Genomic DNA, 14,857 nt, shown 5'->3' on the forward strand with positions numbered 1-14,857 from the left:
TTCTTCTGTTCCTGAAGAAGCCTGAGGATTGGGGGATTTCTTCTGCAGTTTGACTCTCTAGTGAAGTAGTTACCTTTGGAAAACAACTCAGAGTTTGAGCACAGGGGAGCTGCTAGTATGAAAAGATAGTACTTGCCATTGAAAAGGAGAGAGTTCAAATCCTTTCGCTAAGTAACAGTTTAGTCTGTTCAGCTCCTTATTTGCTGTGCTTTGCCTGCTGGCAGTGGCCAGCATCAGTGGTTGGCCAGGGTTTTTGGTTCTCAGAAGAAATAAAAGTCAGTTTTGGTGGGATGCATCTTGTTCACACTTCCCCTGCCTCCCCCAAAATAGCTTTAGTCTCTTCAAAAGAAACTGTATTTCTCTAACATGCTGCCATAGTTATATCACAAGATACCTCTTCAGTTTCTTTGGTGTGTATATTTGAGAATAGTTTGTGTACACATGACAGTACTGTTACTATTTTTTCTTTTACATTTAATCTGGCATGATTCCCTAATTCCATGCAGTTGTGTTATCACAGTTTTTAATTGGAAACTGTTGAAACCTGCAGATGTAGCAGGCAGAGTTTTAGACATCTGAATACAGGCCATAATCTTTAGTATTTTATGTGTTATTGTTCAGAGCCGGTAACCTAGCTTTAAACAAAAAAAGGCCTTGTCTCATTTATTAACTTTTGTTTATTTTAGGTGTAGAGTGATATTTGTTCTAATTGAGCTTCTTGTTAATAACATTCATACTATTGTTTTGTTTCTTACAGAATCGGTGAGGGAAAAGCTTGCTTTGAATGAATATTTATCACATATTGAGAAACAAATCATTATACCCAGCCAAAAGCTAATGTCGTCAGAAATGCCAGAGGAATGTCCAGAAGTACCAACAGAAAATACCATGTTCTCTGGAGTTCCTGATGTGAAAAGAAAGGTGAAATCAAGTGACAGTCCAGTAGAGAGACAGGAGGCAGGCTCAGACAAGGAGGAATGCCTTGAGCCTATGTCCAAGAGGCAAAGGAAGAAGCTATTGAAGCAGAAACAGTGGGAAGAACAGAAAGATCTACGGAGGTATGGTTGGCAAAATAGCTTACCTGGGATCATATGTGGTACTTAGTGCTAAAAATTATGATGTTTCAGCAGAATTTGCATGTACATTGCTTAAGCAAATCAAGGCAGCTGAACCAGTTTTCTACCAGCTATGTTTAAAGCAGTCATCAGAGGCTACTATGTTTGCATATGAAGAATCTGTAAAGTATCCTCTCTTCATACTGGAAGTGTTCCTCAACTTGAAGAAGGTGTCAGCAGGGATTCAAACTTGCATGGCTTTAGTTTGTCAGAAGGGAGAAGTAATGTGTGGCCTTGTTCCGTTCTGAATGGGCTGTGCTGTCTTTCCACGGTGCCGTCAGACTTGTGAGTCTTACACAAGAGGGTGAATTAAAACAAATTCTTTTGACGTGAAGAGTTGTGCTATAGGTTAAGTTGAGTTAGAATCGCTAAAGTAGTTCTGGAAGACAATGAGCTGCTGTATTATTCTGTTGTTGAGAGAAGGCCTGTCTGGAAATGGGCTGGTCATGGTTTATCCTTGTCCTGCTGAGTGCAAAGTGTTCCTTCCCAAGACAGTGGTTGTTGAAGTTGCTGTCTCTTGAAATTTGAGCTTCCAACTGCCTGCTCCCATCCAGGGGGGAACAGAAAGAAACGATTGCTTTTAGAAGCCTTTTGAAAAACTGTTCAGTGAAACAGGAGGTGAATTACCTTCCATGTACTGTTTCTGATACTGCAGTTTTGGCAGTCTTTTTTGCTTGTTTTCTGTTATGAGACCTGACTTAAAGCACCCTTACATCCAGGAGACTCCCACTATCGACTTTGTTGAACTTGTGTTAAATGTCGGTCTTTTAGTTATAGACATAATTTCACAGAGAGAGATTTTGTTTCATGCTTGTACTGACCTAGCATGAATGCAAGCAACAGTACGAGTTTGAACTACCACAGCCGTGAGGCAACCACCTTGATCATAAGAGTATGCATTTATGTGCTTAACAGCAGATTCGTTTGTTTGTTTATTTAGGCAGAAACGAAAAGAAAAACGCCAAAAGAGAAAACTAGAACGTCAGTCAAAATTGGACACCAATAACGAAGGGAATGACAGAAAGCGTATGCGAAGGGAAGTTGTTCCTAGTACGCTTCGGCTCATTGTGGACTGTAGCTTTGATGACTTGATGGTGCTAAAGGTAAAACAAACTTACCCATCACAAACAAATGTTGAAAGATTCTCTAATGACAGTGTTGATTCAATGTTAGAGCAGCTTTCAGAGGACAGTTAGCATGTTTAAGATTGTGATGACTCCCAAGACCTGCTTACATCAGTTGCTGAACTTCTTAGGGTTTGGAATGTACCTTTATGTAAGCTTATCAAAGGTTTTGTTTGCCTTCATGGAAAGGTGATAAATCGTTTTGATTGCCAAAACAGGAATATTGAAACAGTTTGTATTTTATGTGCACCATGAAGTTAGATGCAGTTTGCCTCAGTGACTTTGCTAGAAGGGGTGCAAATGCCACACCCAGTTACTTTCCATTCCAAAGTTTACCGGAGGCTCCTAACTGTGCTGGTAATTTATCTGGGGAAATGAGAATTTTCAGCATCAGGAGGATACTGAGCTTTTATTTTCTCAGTCACATGAAAGGCAGTTGGGACAGGAGGACACTGTTCAGCCCATCTCTCCAGCTTTAGAATGGATGAAAGAAGACGTGAGATGATTGCAGGATAGGTAAATATGAGAAAGATCAGCATGATACTCAGCCAGTGGTCAATATGCTTGGTGCAGTGTTTTGAGATCAAAACGGCTTTAACTCTGGGAGGAAAGTATGTTAATCTGCAGCCTCCTCTAAGAGCCTCCTGCCTTTGGTTTCTGAGGCGGACCTTTCCCCTCCCTTTTGCTGCTGCCAGGGGCTTCACTGCCCTGCAAGGCTGCTTGAATCAAGTTTTCACAAAGCCCATCTCGACGCTTGTTGAGTGTATTGCAGAGCATGTGTAGCCCTGATGGAGGCTAGTGCTGCTCACCATAAAATTTTGGGGAAGCTCCAGCTGATGTTTTGGAACTTGTTTCTGGTGCTTGAGAAGGGACCAGAAGACCTCTTTCATAGTTTTGGAGATGCTGACTGGGTGTTTTCTGCTGAGCGTCACCCTTTGTAACACAAGTTTCTTTGTTTTTCCTGGCTTCCAAGTTTTCTTTTCCCAGCCTGTTAGGCCTGATATAAAACCTGGCACTTCTGCAGGTGTTTTGGGAAGGATGAAGCATTGTAAGTGAAGATTGCTGAAACCTTTAGCAGTGGGATTAATTAGCTGTTTTCTGAGGTGTCTGTAAAAGCTTGCATTACAATATTGTAGTGATAAAGTCTAGTTTACTTGAAATTGTTTGGAGATACTGAAACCTTCTCAAGGCGCTACATGAATTAAAGCAATATAATAATGCTCCATTTTAATATGGGAATCAGTTATGTAAACAAAACACTGCTTTGGGGGCACTGAGAATAAAACTGTGTAATGTACCTTACACAAACCCATAATTGGCTAAAAAATAAGTTTGCTGCATTTTAAGTTGTGCTAGTTAACTGCTGTCCAGATTGTCAGGTCAAAATGCTGGAACCAGCCCCTCAATTACTTGCATTGTTCTTGGGAGCTTCAGGTTAATTATGCATGTTTAATTTTCTTAAACATAAACTCTGTATTCTCAGTTTTTTCCCCATAGGCATAAGACTGAGTATTGTCACAGTGGTAAATCTGCTTGATTCCTCAGATTATTTTTTAGTATGTTATTGTACATAATTAAATCTTTGAGATTTTTGTTTATTCATTTTGTTTGTTTCCTAGAATAATGCAAATCGAGCATATGCGTAGTGGTGTCTAAATACACTTCTGTGGAAGATATATGTGTTTCCTTGTCAACATAATCCCTTCACAATGTCAGTTTTTTCTCTCAGGGTCTGCTGTCCATACTCTCTCAGTAATCACTTTGCCAGTTAAAAGCTTCCTTTTTCTCTTTAGCTTGTGACTGGCTCATGGTAAAGCATTTGGTGGTGGTCTGTCTGAAGGACTATGTAAAAACAAATTGTGTTGTATGCAGGATGTTAAGAAGCTTCACAAGCAAATTCAGAGGTGTTATGCAGAAAACCGCAAAGCATTTCATCCTGTGCAGGTATGTTTAAACAAACTGAGCACTATTGCCATATACAGAGCATATGAGAAAGGCAGCTGTGACCCAAGTGGGGAGAACTGTAGTAGAAAAAAATGAGCTGCCTTTTCTTCATATAGAAGTAATTCTATTGTGATAGATTAATTTTCAACACACTTGTTATATGATTCCTCATATATATGGAAAAGTATGTGCCTGCAGATGAAGAGTTCCAGATACTGGGGTGCCACTAAAATACTGTTGATACTCAGTTTTATCTGTGACAGTAGGAAAAAAAAAAAGAAGTGTCTGTAAGTGTGTATTTGTCTTTTATATGTGTCATTAAGGGTATGAATGTGGTCTAAGTACCACTTCCAGCTACGGGTAGAAAAAGTCTCGTATAGAGAGGAAACAGGTAGGCATATTAATATTTCAGTGTTTTGTATTTCTTGTTCTTTTTGAAGTTTTACTTGACCAGCCATGGGGGACAGTTGAAGAACAACATGAATGAAAATGACAAAGGATGGGTGAACTGGAAGGTGAATAATTGTCTATTTATATAAAATGAGAAAAAGAAATCTTGATTACAGTTGCTAATTAGGTTGTTAGTTGTGAAGTACTTGTGCTTTTTCCTCATGTTTTTTTCTAAGACATCAGGGCAATAGCATAGTAGAAGTAGTGTGGAACTCTGTGTTTGGATTTAATTTAAATAAGCCAAAGAGTGCTTGTCTTGAATCAAGATTTGTTTGGGTTTTTTTTTCCTTGAAAAACTCCATACATATTGGTTTTCACCTGTTTTTATTGAATGGATTCCGTTCTCTGATAGACTACTTGATTTAGGCAGTTCTGACCATCATCTGTCTTGACAGTTGCCTTTTTTTCTTGGCGAAAAATAAGATTTTGAAGTCACAATGTGATTTTCTTGTGAGCACCTTCACTTCCTTATGTTATCTCTCAACACTGAAGTGTTCTTTAAATAAGTAGCTTGTCTTATGGTCAGATTCATGTTGGTGATTTCTTTGAAAAAAAAAAACAACCAAAAACTTGTACTTTCAGCATGTCTTATGCAATAGCTACTTTGCAAAGGCATAGCATAAACCTTTCTTATCAAACAGGTAATGTTTATTGATTATTACAAGGAATGTTTAATACAAGAAAGATGGACTTGAAATTTATTTGCATCCCTAGGAGAAATATGGTAACATTTGAAGGGAACTGCAAGAACTTAAGGATTTCTAAAGTTCTTTTGGGGTTTCAGAAAATTCCCTGAGGATTTTTACAAGTCAGTGCTGTAGGGACTGTGGATTATTTATACAGAAGTCAATCTGCACTGCGTTAATGAAACAAAACATGAATGAGGGATGTGGAATGACTGCATCCTGTTGGATTTATTTTTGCTGGTTCCATCTTAGGTCTGTAAAGCTCACCCAGCAATTCATCAGTTGAATATAACTTCTTTTACTTATCTTTTTTTTTTGAGGATATCCAAATTAGAACAGAGCACTATACTGAGCTAATCAAGAAAGAAGACCTAGTATATCTTACCTCAGATTCCCCAGAAATTCTCAGTGAGCTTGATGAGAAAAAAGCCTATGTGATTGGAGGACTGGTGGATCACAATCACCACAAGGTAAAGTGTGGGTACATTTCTTTACAGCTCTTGAGTTTGGGGGCTTTTTGGCACTTTATTTGACATTAATGTTATTCATGTATAAACTAACAAAAACAAATATCAAGAAAACTTCAAAAAATACTTACTTCAAAATATTTTGAAGAAATGGGGAGAAGAACCTTGTCATGGTATCAGTGGCTTGTGTTCTGGAGTGGAGATGTGCTGAGTTTTATTGGATTTTATCTTTTTTATTTTAAATATAGGAATGAAATTAATAACACTGCTGAGCTTACTGAGAGCTGTATTTTCAGACAGAAGGGTCTGGTTTCTGTTCATGCACTTCTGTGAGTGTATGCATTTGTATGTTCACATGTCCAAATATAGATGAAGTGCTTGAATCTTGGATGTCCTTTTTTAACAAGTTTGTCAGGAGAACTTGTCTCAGTAACACACGTGCCTCAGGGATCTGATTCTATACCTGTATGTGGGATTGTGCTGTGTGGACCTGGAATGTCATAAAGAATTCAGCTGGGAAATTAAAGCACTTGGAAAAAAAAAGACGTTAAGAAATGGGGTGGATTTTAAGCCTTATCAAATGATACTTCAGCAGTTAGTCCACAGGTAAAGGCTAAGAGGGAGCTAAATCAAATACTTCATGTAGTCATTATGGTATAAAGTATTTGTACAATTTTAAAGGGTTTTTTTTTTCTCATCTTAGGCACAGGAGTTGCCAGGTTTACAAAAACAGACAAAATTTCTTTATCCTTTACTCTTCCTCTCAAAAAATTTCTGAGTAACTGTACTTAAGCATAAACTGGCCTTTAAACCAGGCCATGGCTGACAAGTTCTAGAGCTGCAGCTGTATGAACAAGTTTTACTTACAATCCTTTTGACCATAGATCACAGGGTGACATATATTCAAAGTAGGTAAGTTTTCCAGAAGTAGCCCTTAAAGCAGGTACTGTCTAACTGGGGTAAGTTTCTTTTTGTAAGTATCTTCTAAAGCAAGATCATGGCAGCACTGGAAAAGCTCTTGCCAGAAATTGGTACTTGTAGTAATCATCTGTACAGGCTGATCTGAAATGGTGATTCTCAGTCCAGTTGTTTTGATATCTTTCCCACAGGGAATTACTTACAAAAAGGCTGTAGAGCAGGGAATTAGTCATGCACAGCTCCCGCTTGGAAACTTTGTCAAGATGAACAGTCGGAAAGTGTTAGCTGTGAATCATGGTAAGTTTTAAATCACAAAACAATGACATTACTATAGAATATACCTGCGGTATTCAGAACAGGAACCCTCAAAATGTCCATCGTAGTGCAGATGCCTAATTGTTATTTTATTATGTTGGTATTTCTTAAATCTGGTTGCTTTTGTGATACAATAATTGCCCTGACTTTTAAGTATTTTAGATATAGTTAAATGTAAAGGACAGTGTCTTGGCTACTTAGAAGTGCACCTCCTATTCTGTTGGCTTGTAATTTTTGCATTCTTGCCACCCTGGTCTTGTTTCCAGGCTTATTGTGTAAGTAAAATGTTGGAAACTGTCCCATGCTGGAAAACGCCCTTGCATCCCTCCTTGGGGCGGATAAATGTATGCGATGTTTTCAGCTCTTAGGACACCTTTGTTCCAACAGCAAGTGCTGAGGTACCTGTAGGTTCATCTCATTTAATGTCAGCAGTACTCCATCTGCTGAGCTTTCATAACTGTATTTTTGCCTGGTTTCCTGGCTCTGACCAAAGTATGCAATCACTTAACCAAGTCTTGAATCCCACTCCTTTTAAACTTTCAATTATTAATCTTTCAGTGTCATTAAACCAATATATGTGCAAAATGGAACATACTCATACCTTTATAGAAATTTTTGACACAGTGTCCAAGTCTTTATTTTGCCTCACTTTGCATTCTTTTGTTTTATCTTACCTTGCTTCATTTCAAGTTTATTTTATTATGTAATGCGTTGTTTGATGATAACTTTATTCTCTTATAATGCCATGGATTGGTGAGGTGTGTGTTTGCATGATAATTAAAGATTACTTAAACATGGCAGAGAATCTAGTACATCACTGGAAATTAAAAGTGTCAAACTCCACATGTGTAGGATTTGACATGTTTGTAAAATTTGATCTTTATGTGTTCCTTTACTTGGACAAGAATAGGAGTTTCATCAAAAGTTATGATAGCTGTGGCTTTCTAATGGAGTTTTCCTGCAGTAATCTTATACTGACCTCTAGTGTCAACATTTCTGTAGGTTGTCTGCTACATGCTTAGCACTGCGTATGAATTGGACTGCTTTCATTTTTTTGCTTTATAGTCTTGTGCATGATTAATGTGCCAGACTTTTAGGCTCTGATTCCATTGCAGTTAGTTGGCAAAATTTTATTTTGTGTGACCTTGTCTTCCCTTGCCCTTCTAAAACTTTTTCAAATTACAGCTGAAAGCCTTTTAACACAGATCCTTTTCAAGGTAGACATTATACGATAGCAGTATTTTGCCTAAGGTTTTTGGGCAGGAAAATAAAACCTCCACCACCACCAAAAGCAGAGGTACCTTTAACAGTTGTAATTTTAGACCCTAGTGTATATTCCGACCCTAATAGTTTACAACCTAAATCCGAAAAGACAGTTTTCATGGGAGGTGCGACCTGGTATGAGTAAGGTGGACAGAATCAAGCTGCCTCTCAAATTATATGTTGTAAATTTTGTGTAGGTGAGAAAAGGATATTTGTATTTTGCTGTGAATAAATCCACCTTCCTGCTTTGTCTAAGTGTGTAATTGCTTACCCTTTCTGTTTTGATTTGGTTCTTCTGGCCTCTGGGTTCCCACCTTCAGTGCAGAAGCTGAAGCTGGCAGACTATCGTATTAGCTCACCAGATGAGACTGTGGGAACTGCCCAGTCCTTGTGGAACTACTTTAGATAGGCGTGAATTTGGAAAGCCCTGTAGAAGAATCTCTTACTGAACTGCCTTGTCAGCCTTTGAAGCACTTTAATTAAATGTGCCCTCTGTTGGTGAGAGGTTGATGGCGTCGTTAACAGCTGAATTCACTTGCTGCTTTTTACTTACTTATTTATAATCCTTTTCATGTACCCATGTATTTTTTCCCTGTTAAATGACACATGTATGAGAACACACATGTATGTCTGCCACAGTTTAGCCCCCACCCTGGCGAGGTGAGCAGCCAAACATGAGCAGTTGTCATCCCAGTCCTTCCCGCTCCCCTGGGGAAAGGGGAAGGAGAAATCAAAGAGATACTTTTGGTTTGGAAGCTGAAAATAAACCAACTTTAATGAAACAATAAGAATAACAATTAAAATACTAAAATATAAAATGAAAATAATAAAATATATACAAATATACAAAATCAAACACCCCCCCGAAGAATATGTCACCAGTGATGCTGCAGAACAAGCACAGGGGAAAGGGTCCCAGGCTGGACTGTGTAGCAGACAGGAGCTGGACTCAAGAACTGAATTCAGGAATGCATGAATCCAGGATTGAGAGGCAGAAGGGCAGACAAGGTCCATATTAGATGCCAGCCATCAAATAAGAGGGCCTGATCCTCATGATCCATTCGTTTTATACATAGTGTGATATATATGGAATGGAATACTCTGGTCAGCTTGGCATCACCTGTCCTGTCTGCCCTTTCCTGCAGGTGCAGCTCTTTTTTGCCCCTCTGACGCAGGGCATTCCACCAACTTGATTATGGGCTTGGTATCCATGGAAATAGGTCCTTTCTGCAATCCAATGCTCCATTACTTTGTTGGTAATCACAAATTTTAAATGTTATCGCTAATAGAGACAGACACTACCTGAAAAAACATAAAGTTAACTTTCAGAGAGTGAAGGTGCTTAGACAGACCTTAGCTGAAAAGTTAGAAAATTAATTCTGCTTTATCTCAAACCAGAACATTGTGAAATATTTGATGCTGAAAACTGACAAGGTGTAGGATGAGGCAGTTTTTTTAACTCTATCTGGAATTTTAAAACCTTGAAGATTTGAGATCTGTGTAAAACTATATTGCAAAACACAAATGTAAGTGTAGCTGAGAGAGCTTTTTTGCCTTCTGTTCAGGCTTGTATCCCAAGGCTAATAATTTGTAGTGTGTATTACAGGGACCATATTGCTCTATTCCAGTCTACAATAACATCTACCAACTGTTCCCACTGCCTTTTTCTGCCCTTGCATGATAGCTTTGTTGCTTTTGCAGTCCATCATAGAAGCCTGTGTTTTCCTGTGGAAGTCACTCTTTTTCCATCAGTTCTGTTCCTAGTATGCAGATAAAGGAAGTTTCAAAACAAACGAGAAGAAATGTGTTCCATGTACTATTCTTGTCTCTTAAGCCAGCATTTTTACCATAGATGCTTTCTGCAGTAACTTAGAGTGGTATTAACATGGTTTTTGAGAGCTCCTACCTTCACAGTATGTTTCAGGTGAATAACTTGCTTAGTTAAATGGCCAACTCTTCAATATCAGTGTCGCAGAGAGCAGCTGGCTGTCCAGTAAACCTGGATCAAGGAAACCTGTAGTAAATGTGACACTTCTCTGTAACTTGACTCTTAGTGAGTATGTGATTCGTGCTGCTCCTCCCTTTCTGAACGTCTGCCTAACTCTCTGTGAGGCTTTTTTTGCCTCCACAGCTCCTTTGATCCTTTCTCATATGGTGTTGCTTGGCATTGAGAACGCTTGTGCTGGGTGCATTCTTTGAAGTCGGCATTCTCCGGCAGTGTTAGCACTATTCCTATAGCCCCAAGTTTGAGGAGCCACTCCTCTGTCCCAGATTTGTCATCCAAGTCTGTCTTACCAGGCATAGGGCCTCCTCCTGCCTACCCAGCTGCTTCTGAGCCACAGACTGTGTTGGAAGGGTTTTTGGATAACCTGGGATTTTTCTAAATAAGAATTTGCCAATGAATTTGGCATATAATGCATTTTGGAGCTATTGTCAGTCAGGGTAAGTTTTGAGAGCTGAAACAGGAGTAGGGTGACTGTATGGTTAGTGCATCACAAACAACAATAAAGGGTCACAGAATTGAGGACTAATAAGGATTTTTGCCATAAGCTCAGATGGAAATGAAAGAGAAAGTAATTATAGCAGGTTTTAGGAAGACTTCAGGCTGTCCATATGTTAGGGGAGGGGAAGTCATTGTTAAAGTGCTTCCACAGCAGTATACCTGTCAAGCATGGGAAGGCATTAGTACCTGTATAGAAGGCACAGGTGAGACCTGAAGTACTGGGTAGACACTTCTCACTGTCCATGGAAGAAATTAATTCAAACTTGAGCCACTGTAGAAAAGTTGTGTTGTAGTAACTATCATACAACTAGAGATTCGTAATATGCTTGCCTTTAGACTGCAACAGTAGCAGAATTGCCTTGTCTGCTTCTGCTTGTACTTCATGAGCTTTTCTCTGAAGATGCTACAACCAAATGCGTGTAAACCTCTGTAAGGATGGATGCATGTAAACCTCTGTAAGAACGGATTTGGGAGTGTGTTCCTATCAACAGTTCATTCATCTCCCTGTAAAAAAGCTGATGATCTTTCTTGACATTGCAGTGTTTGAGATCATCCTTGCATACTTGGAGAAGAGAGACTGGAAGGAGGCCTTTTTCAGTGTCTTGCCACAGCGGAAAGGGGCTGTTCCTTTGGGAGAAGCCAATGATTCATGCAAACATGGTCTGTCTGGAAAAGATGATGAAGACAATGACTCGGACAGCAACTAGGCTTCAGAATGAGGCAGTAGGAAAAGTGAGACTTGCAGTTCATGGGATAAAGCTGGGACATGAAGCAGTTACACTCCAAAGACCATCTGCTGCCCTTATGATACTGACTTGTCTCAGTGCTCAGTAGTTCCAAAGGTGGCCCAGAGCTGTTTCTGGACATGAAGGATAAAGACAAATGCAGTTTTTTATCCTGACAATATTTATAGCTTGTTTGTTGTTTTTTTTAAAAAAAAAAAAAAATAATGGCAAATGCTGAATTTGTTTTGTTTCCTAAGGAAGCTATTTAATTTTATTAATTTTAAAATACTGTTTTTTTATACTTACTAGGTTGGGCGTATTACCGAAGAGGATTGGTTATTACTCTTTTAATGTGTGCTTTCTTCTCCATTTCTGCTCTAAGTTTTCTTTAAAGCAGTGAATGTGACAAGTGTTCCTGTGACCTTAAAACCTGTACCACTAGTGCCTGTTGCAAAGTGAGCATGAAAACTCAAAATGAACAACCAAAAATTCTGATGTTCCTGAGCATGTTGACAGACAATCACAAGCAACTGAACTGCCTTTGTCAGCTGACCCATATTGATTGATAGACCATGTTTGATTAGCTGGGGTCGGTAGATGAAATACAAGTGTTGAGTTAAGCCAGTGCTTTATAATTCAGTTTGAGTGGGATGAATGTCTGCGCAATTGCAAATTGTGTGTCTTGGTTGGTAGGCAGAGCATGTTGAGTTGAGGTGACACAATCGCCTTTGGTTACTTGTTGATACTCTTAGCAAAATCTATCACATGGTCTCAGAACAATAGCAGAAGACACAAGAACTCTTTCTTGCAAGCCACGTATCTGTTCTATCAGGTAATTCTGTATGTATTGAATTGTCAAGTATTTTTCTTTAAAAATAAAAACAGTCATAGTCACAGTCTTAGCTATAAGTTCCGATTCCACTTACTTCTATCTTAAATGCTTTTGCAGAGTATTGAAATGAACTTCTTGAAAGTATGGCTTCATTTAACTCCTGTGAGCCTGTTCCATCCCTTTCTTGTGCAGGGGCTAGTTAGGTAGCTGCAGCTTCTGAATAAATGCAGCTTTCACACAGGTCGGCTGAAGAGCCTAAGAACATGTCATTGACAACTGTTCATCTTTGCTGAGCTGGAATCAGAGGCCTGATCCAAGAATGACTTAGCTTGTATGCATTTGTACTCCTCCCTTTGTTGTTATTGCTTTCAGATGGTGATGAGTCCCTGGTTATGACTTTAGACACTCAGTGTACTTCTCTGCATACTTTTAAAATAACCATAGAAAATCTTCTTCTGTTAAAAGTATGGATTGTGTCTGTATTTCACTCGAATCCAGAAATACGTACTCTAATGTCTTTTTGTTTCCTGTGTCCCTAGAGGTATCTAGGAAGAAGGGCACAGACTTCCCAAGTCAAACCTCCTACCTCTGCAGCAATGGGCAACTTTGAAAACAGTCAAGTGATGAGAAATCTGTGGGATTTGTTTGAAATCATGGGAGTCTGAGTGTGTCTCTCAAGTTTGTTTAATTGTAGCGAGTGGCCTCCAGACATCCTGCCCCTGGAATTCAGCTTTTCAGTATTTTTAATCTCTTCTTATCTTGGTGCAGGGAATATATGTTACATGTTTTTTCTTGTCATTTAATATAAAACTGGTAGAGGGTGGGTTGGGGAAGACAGTTCACCCTGATTAAATTGTGCAGTTGAGATGTGTTTCATGATTTATTTTCTTTGGAAGTCACTGTTAGTGTGTTTCTTGTGGCTTCCTGCCATTGACAAATAGAACTAAAAATGTTTCTTTACTTACCCAGAGTGAATAAGTTATAGAATAAAGCTGCTAACAATGTTGTTCTTTTTATGCATTTTATTCTTTTTCTTAACAGCTTATTGAAATGTTTTAAATGGTGGCACAGCTACTTGAGCTCAGCCCTTTGGTTTTTTATTGAAAGCTCTGAAAACGTGCCCATATTCAGTTATTGTGATAAAGTCTATAACTCATACTTATTTTTGTGTTCACTGCACAATGCAAAAATTTAACATATTTATTGAATGGGCCAGATCTGCAGTGACCAGATAACCTTTCTGAAGAAGGGTAGAAATAAACACTGGCAGAGGAACATGGGTTTGTAACCTGAGCACTTCATGAAGCATTTAGAAATGTTCGACATGAATGCATGACCATTTAAATTGGTGTACTAGCCAAACCTTCTCAGTAGTAGCAGACAGATCTGAAAGACTGCAGACTCTCAGCTGTTGGGGATAGGGACAAGTGATAGTCCAGAAGATATGGCATCTGATTTTATTGGATGACACTGAAACGCAACTGCCTTGCTGGAGTAGGCTGAAGAGTTTCTCCATCTCCGCTGCACAGAATCTGCTTCAGCTTCTCCTGCTAGTGAATCCAGGTCACTGATAAAGCAGACAGGTGGGATTGAGGAAGGTGCAGTGGGTTGACCCCATCTGGACTCCAGGTGTCCACCAAGGTTGCTCTATCACTCCCCTCCTCAACTGGACAGGGGAGAGCTAATATGACAAAAAGCTCGTGTGTCAAGGTAAGCACAGAGAGATCGCTCACCCATTACCATCATGGGCAAAATAGACTCAACTTGGGGAAATTTGTTACCAATCAAATAGAGTAATAACAACTAAATCTTAAAACTCTTTCCCCAACTGCCACCCTGTGCTTCCAGAGAGCAGACTTTGGCACGTTCAGGAGATTGATCAACAAGAGTGCCCTGGGAGGCTGTCCTGAACGGCAAAGGAGTCCAGAAAGGCTGGATGTGCTTCTGGGAGAGTCATAAGGGTGCAGGAGCAGGCTGTCTCTATGTGCTGCAAAGTGGGGGAGAAGACCAGCGTTGCTGAACAGAGAGCTCTGTTGTGAACTCGGAAAATCAGGAGCATTATAGCCTTTGGAAGAAGGGGCAGGCAACTCAGGACGACTATAAGGATGTTGTGTGGTTCCTTGCAGAGAAAATTAGAAGGGCCAAAGCCCATCATGACCTTGAAGTGGCTACTGAAGTAAAGGACAATTAAATTTTTTTCTATAAATATGTTGGCAGCCAAAGGAGGGCTAAGGAGAATTTCCAGCCTTTATTGGATGTGGAGGGAAACATAGTGACAAAGGACAAGGAAAAGGCTGAGGTACTTAATGCCGCCTCTGCCTCAGTCTTTAATAGTAAGACCGGTTGTTCTCTGGGCACCCAGAAAATGGTTGATGACCTGTTTCTCCACCCACACATGCACAAATCTGTGAGGCTAGAGGAATCTACCCAAGAGTACTGAAGGAACTGGGAGAAGTGCTTACCAACCCACTCTGCATCATCTGTCAGCTACCCCAGCTAGCTAGAGAGGTCCCAG

The 14,857-nt window shown here is 39.5% G+C and overlaps 1 protein-coding gene across 1 annotated transcript; it reads left to right on the top strand.

Moving 5' to 3' along the window:
* The first annotated feature begins 757 nt into the window (after positions 1 to 757).
* On the top strand, positions 758 to 13,863 carry TRMT10A (tRNA methyltransferase 10A). The gene is made up of 7 exons (XM_069855582.1): positions 758 to 1,058; positions 2,056 to 2,218; positions 4,112 to 4,183; positions 4,624 to 4,698; positions 5,640 to 5,789; positions 6,896 to 7,001; positions 11,326 to 13,863. The coding sequence occupies exons 1-7, from the start codon at positions 838 to 840 to the stop codon at positions 11,490 to 11,492; spliced, it is 954 nt and encodes a 317-aa protein (XP_069711683.1). The 5' UTR covers positions 758 to 837; the 3' UTR covers positions 11,493 to 13,863.
* Positions 13,864 to 14,857: the final 994 nt, after the last annotated feature.

The sequence above is a fragment of the Phaenicophaeus curvirostris genome, chromosome 4, assembly GCF_032191515.1.
Source record: "Phaenicophaeus curvirostris isolate KB17595 chromosome 4, BPBGC_Pcur_1.0, whole genome shotgun sequence".
In the NCBI taxonomy this organism is placed as follows: Eukaryota; Metazoa; Chordata; class Aves; order Cuculiformes; family Cuculidae; genus Phaenicophaeus; species Phaenicophaeus curvirostris.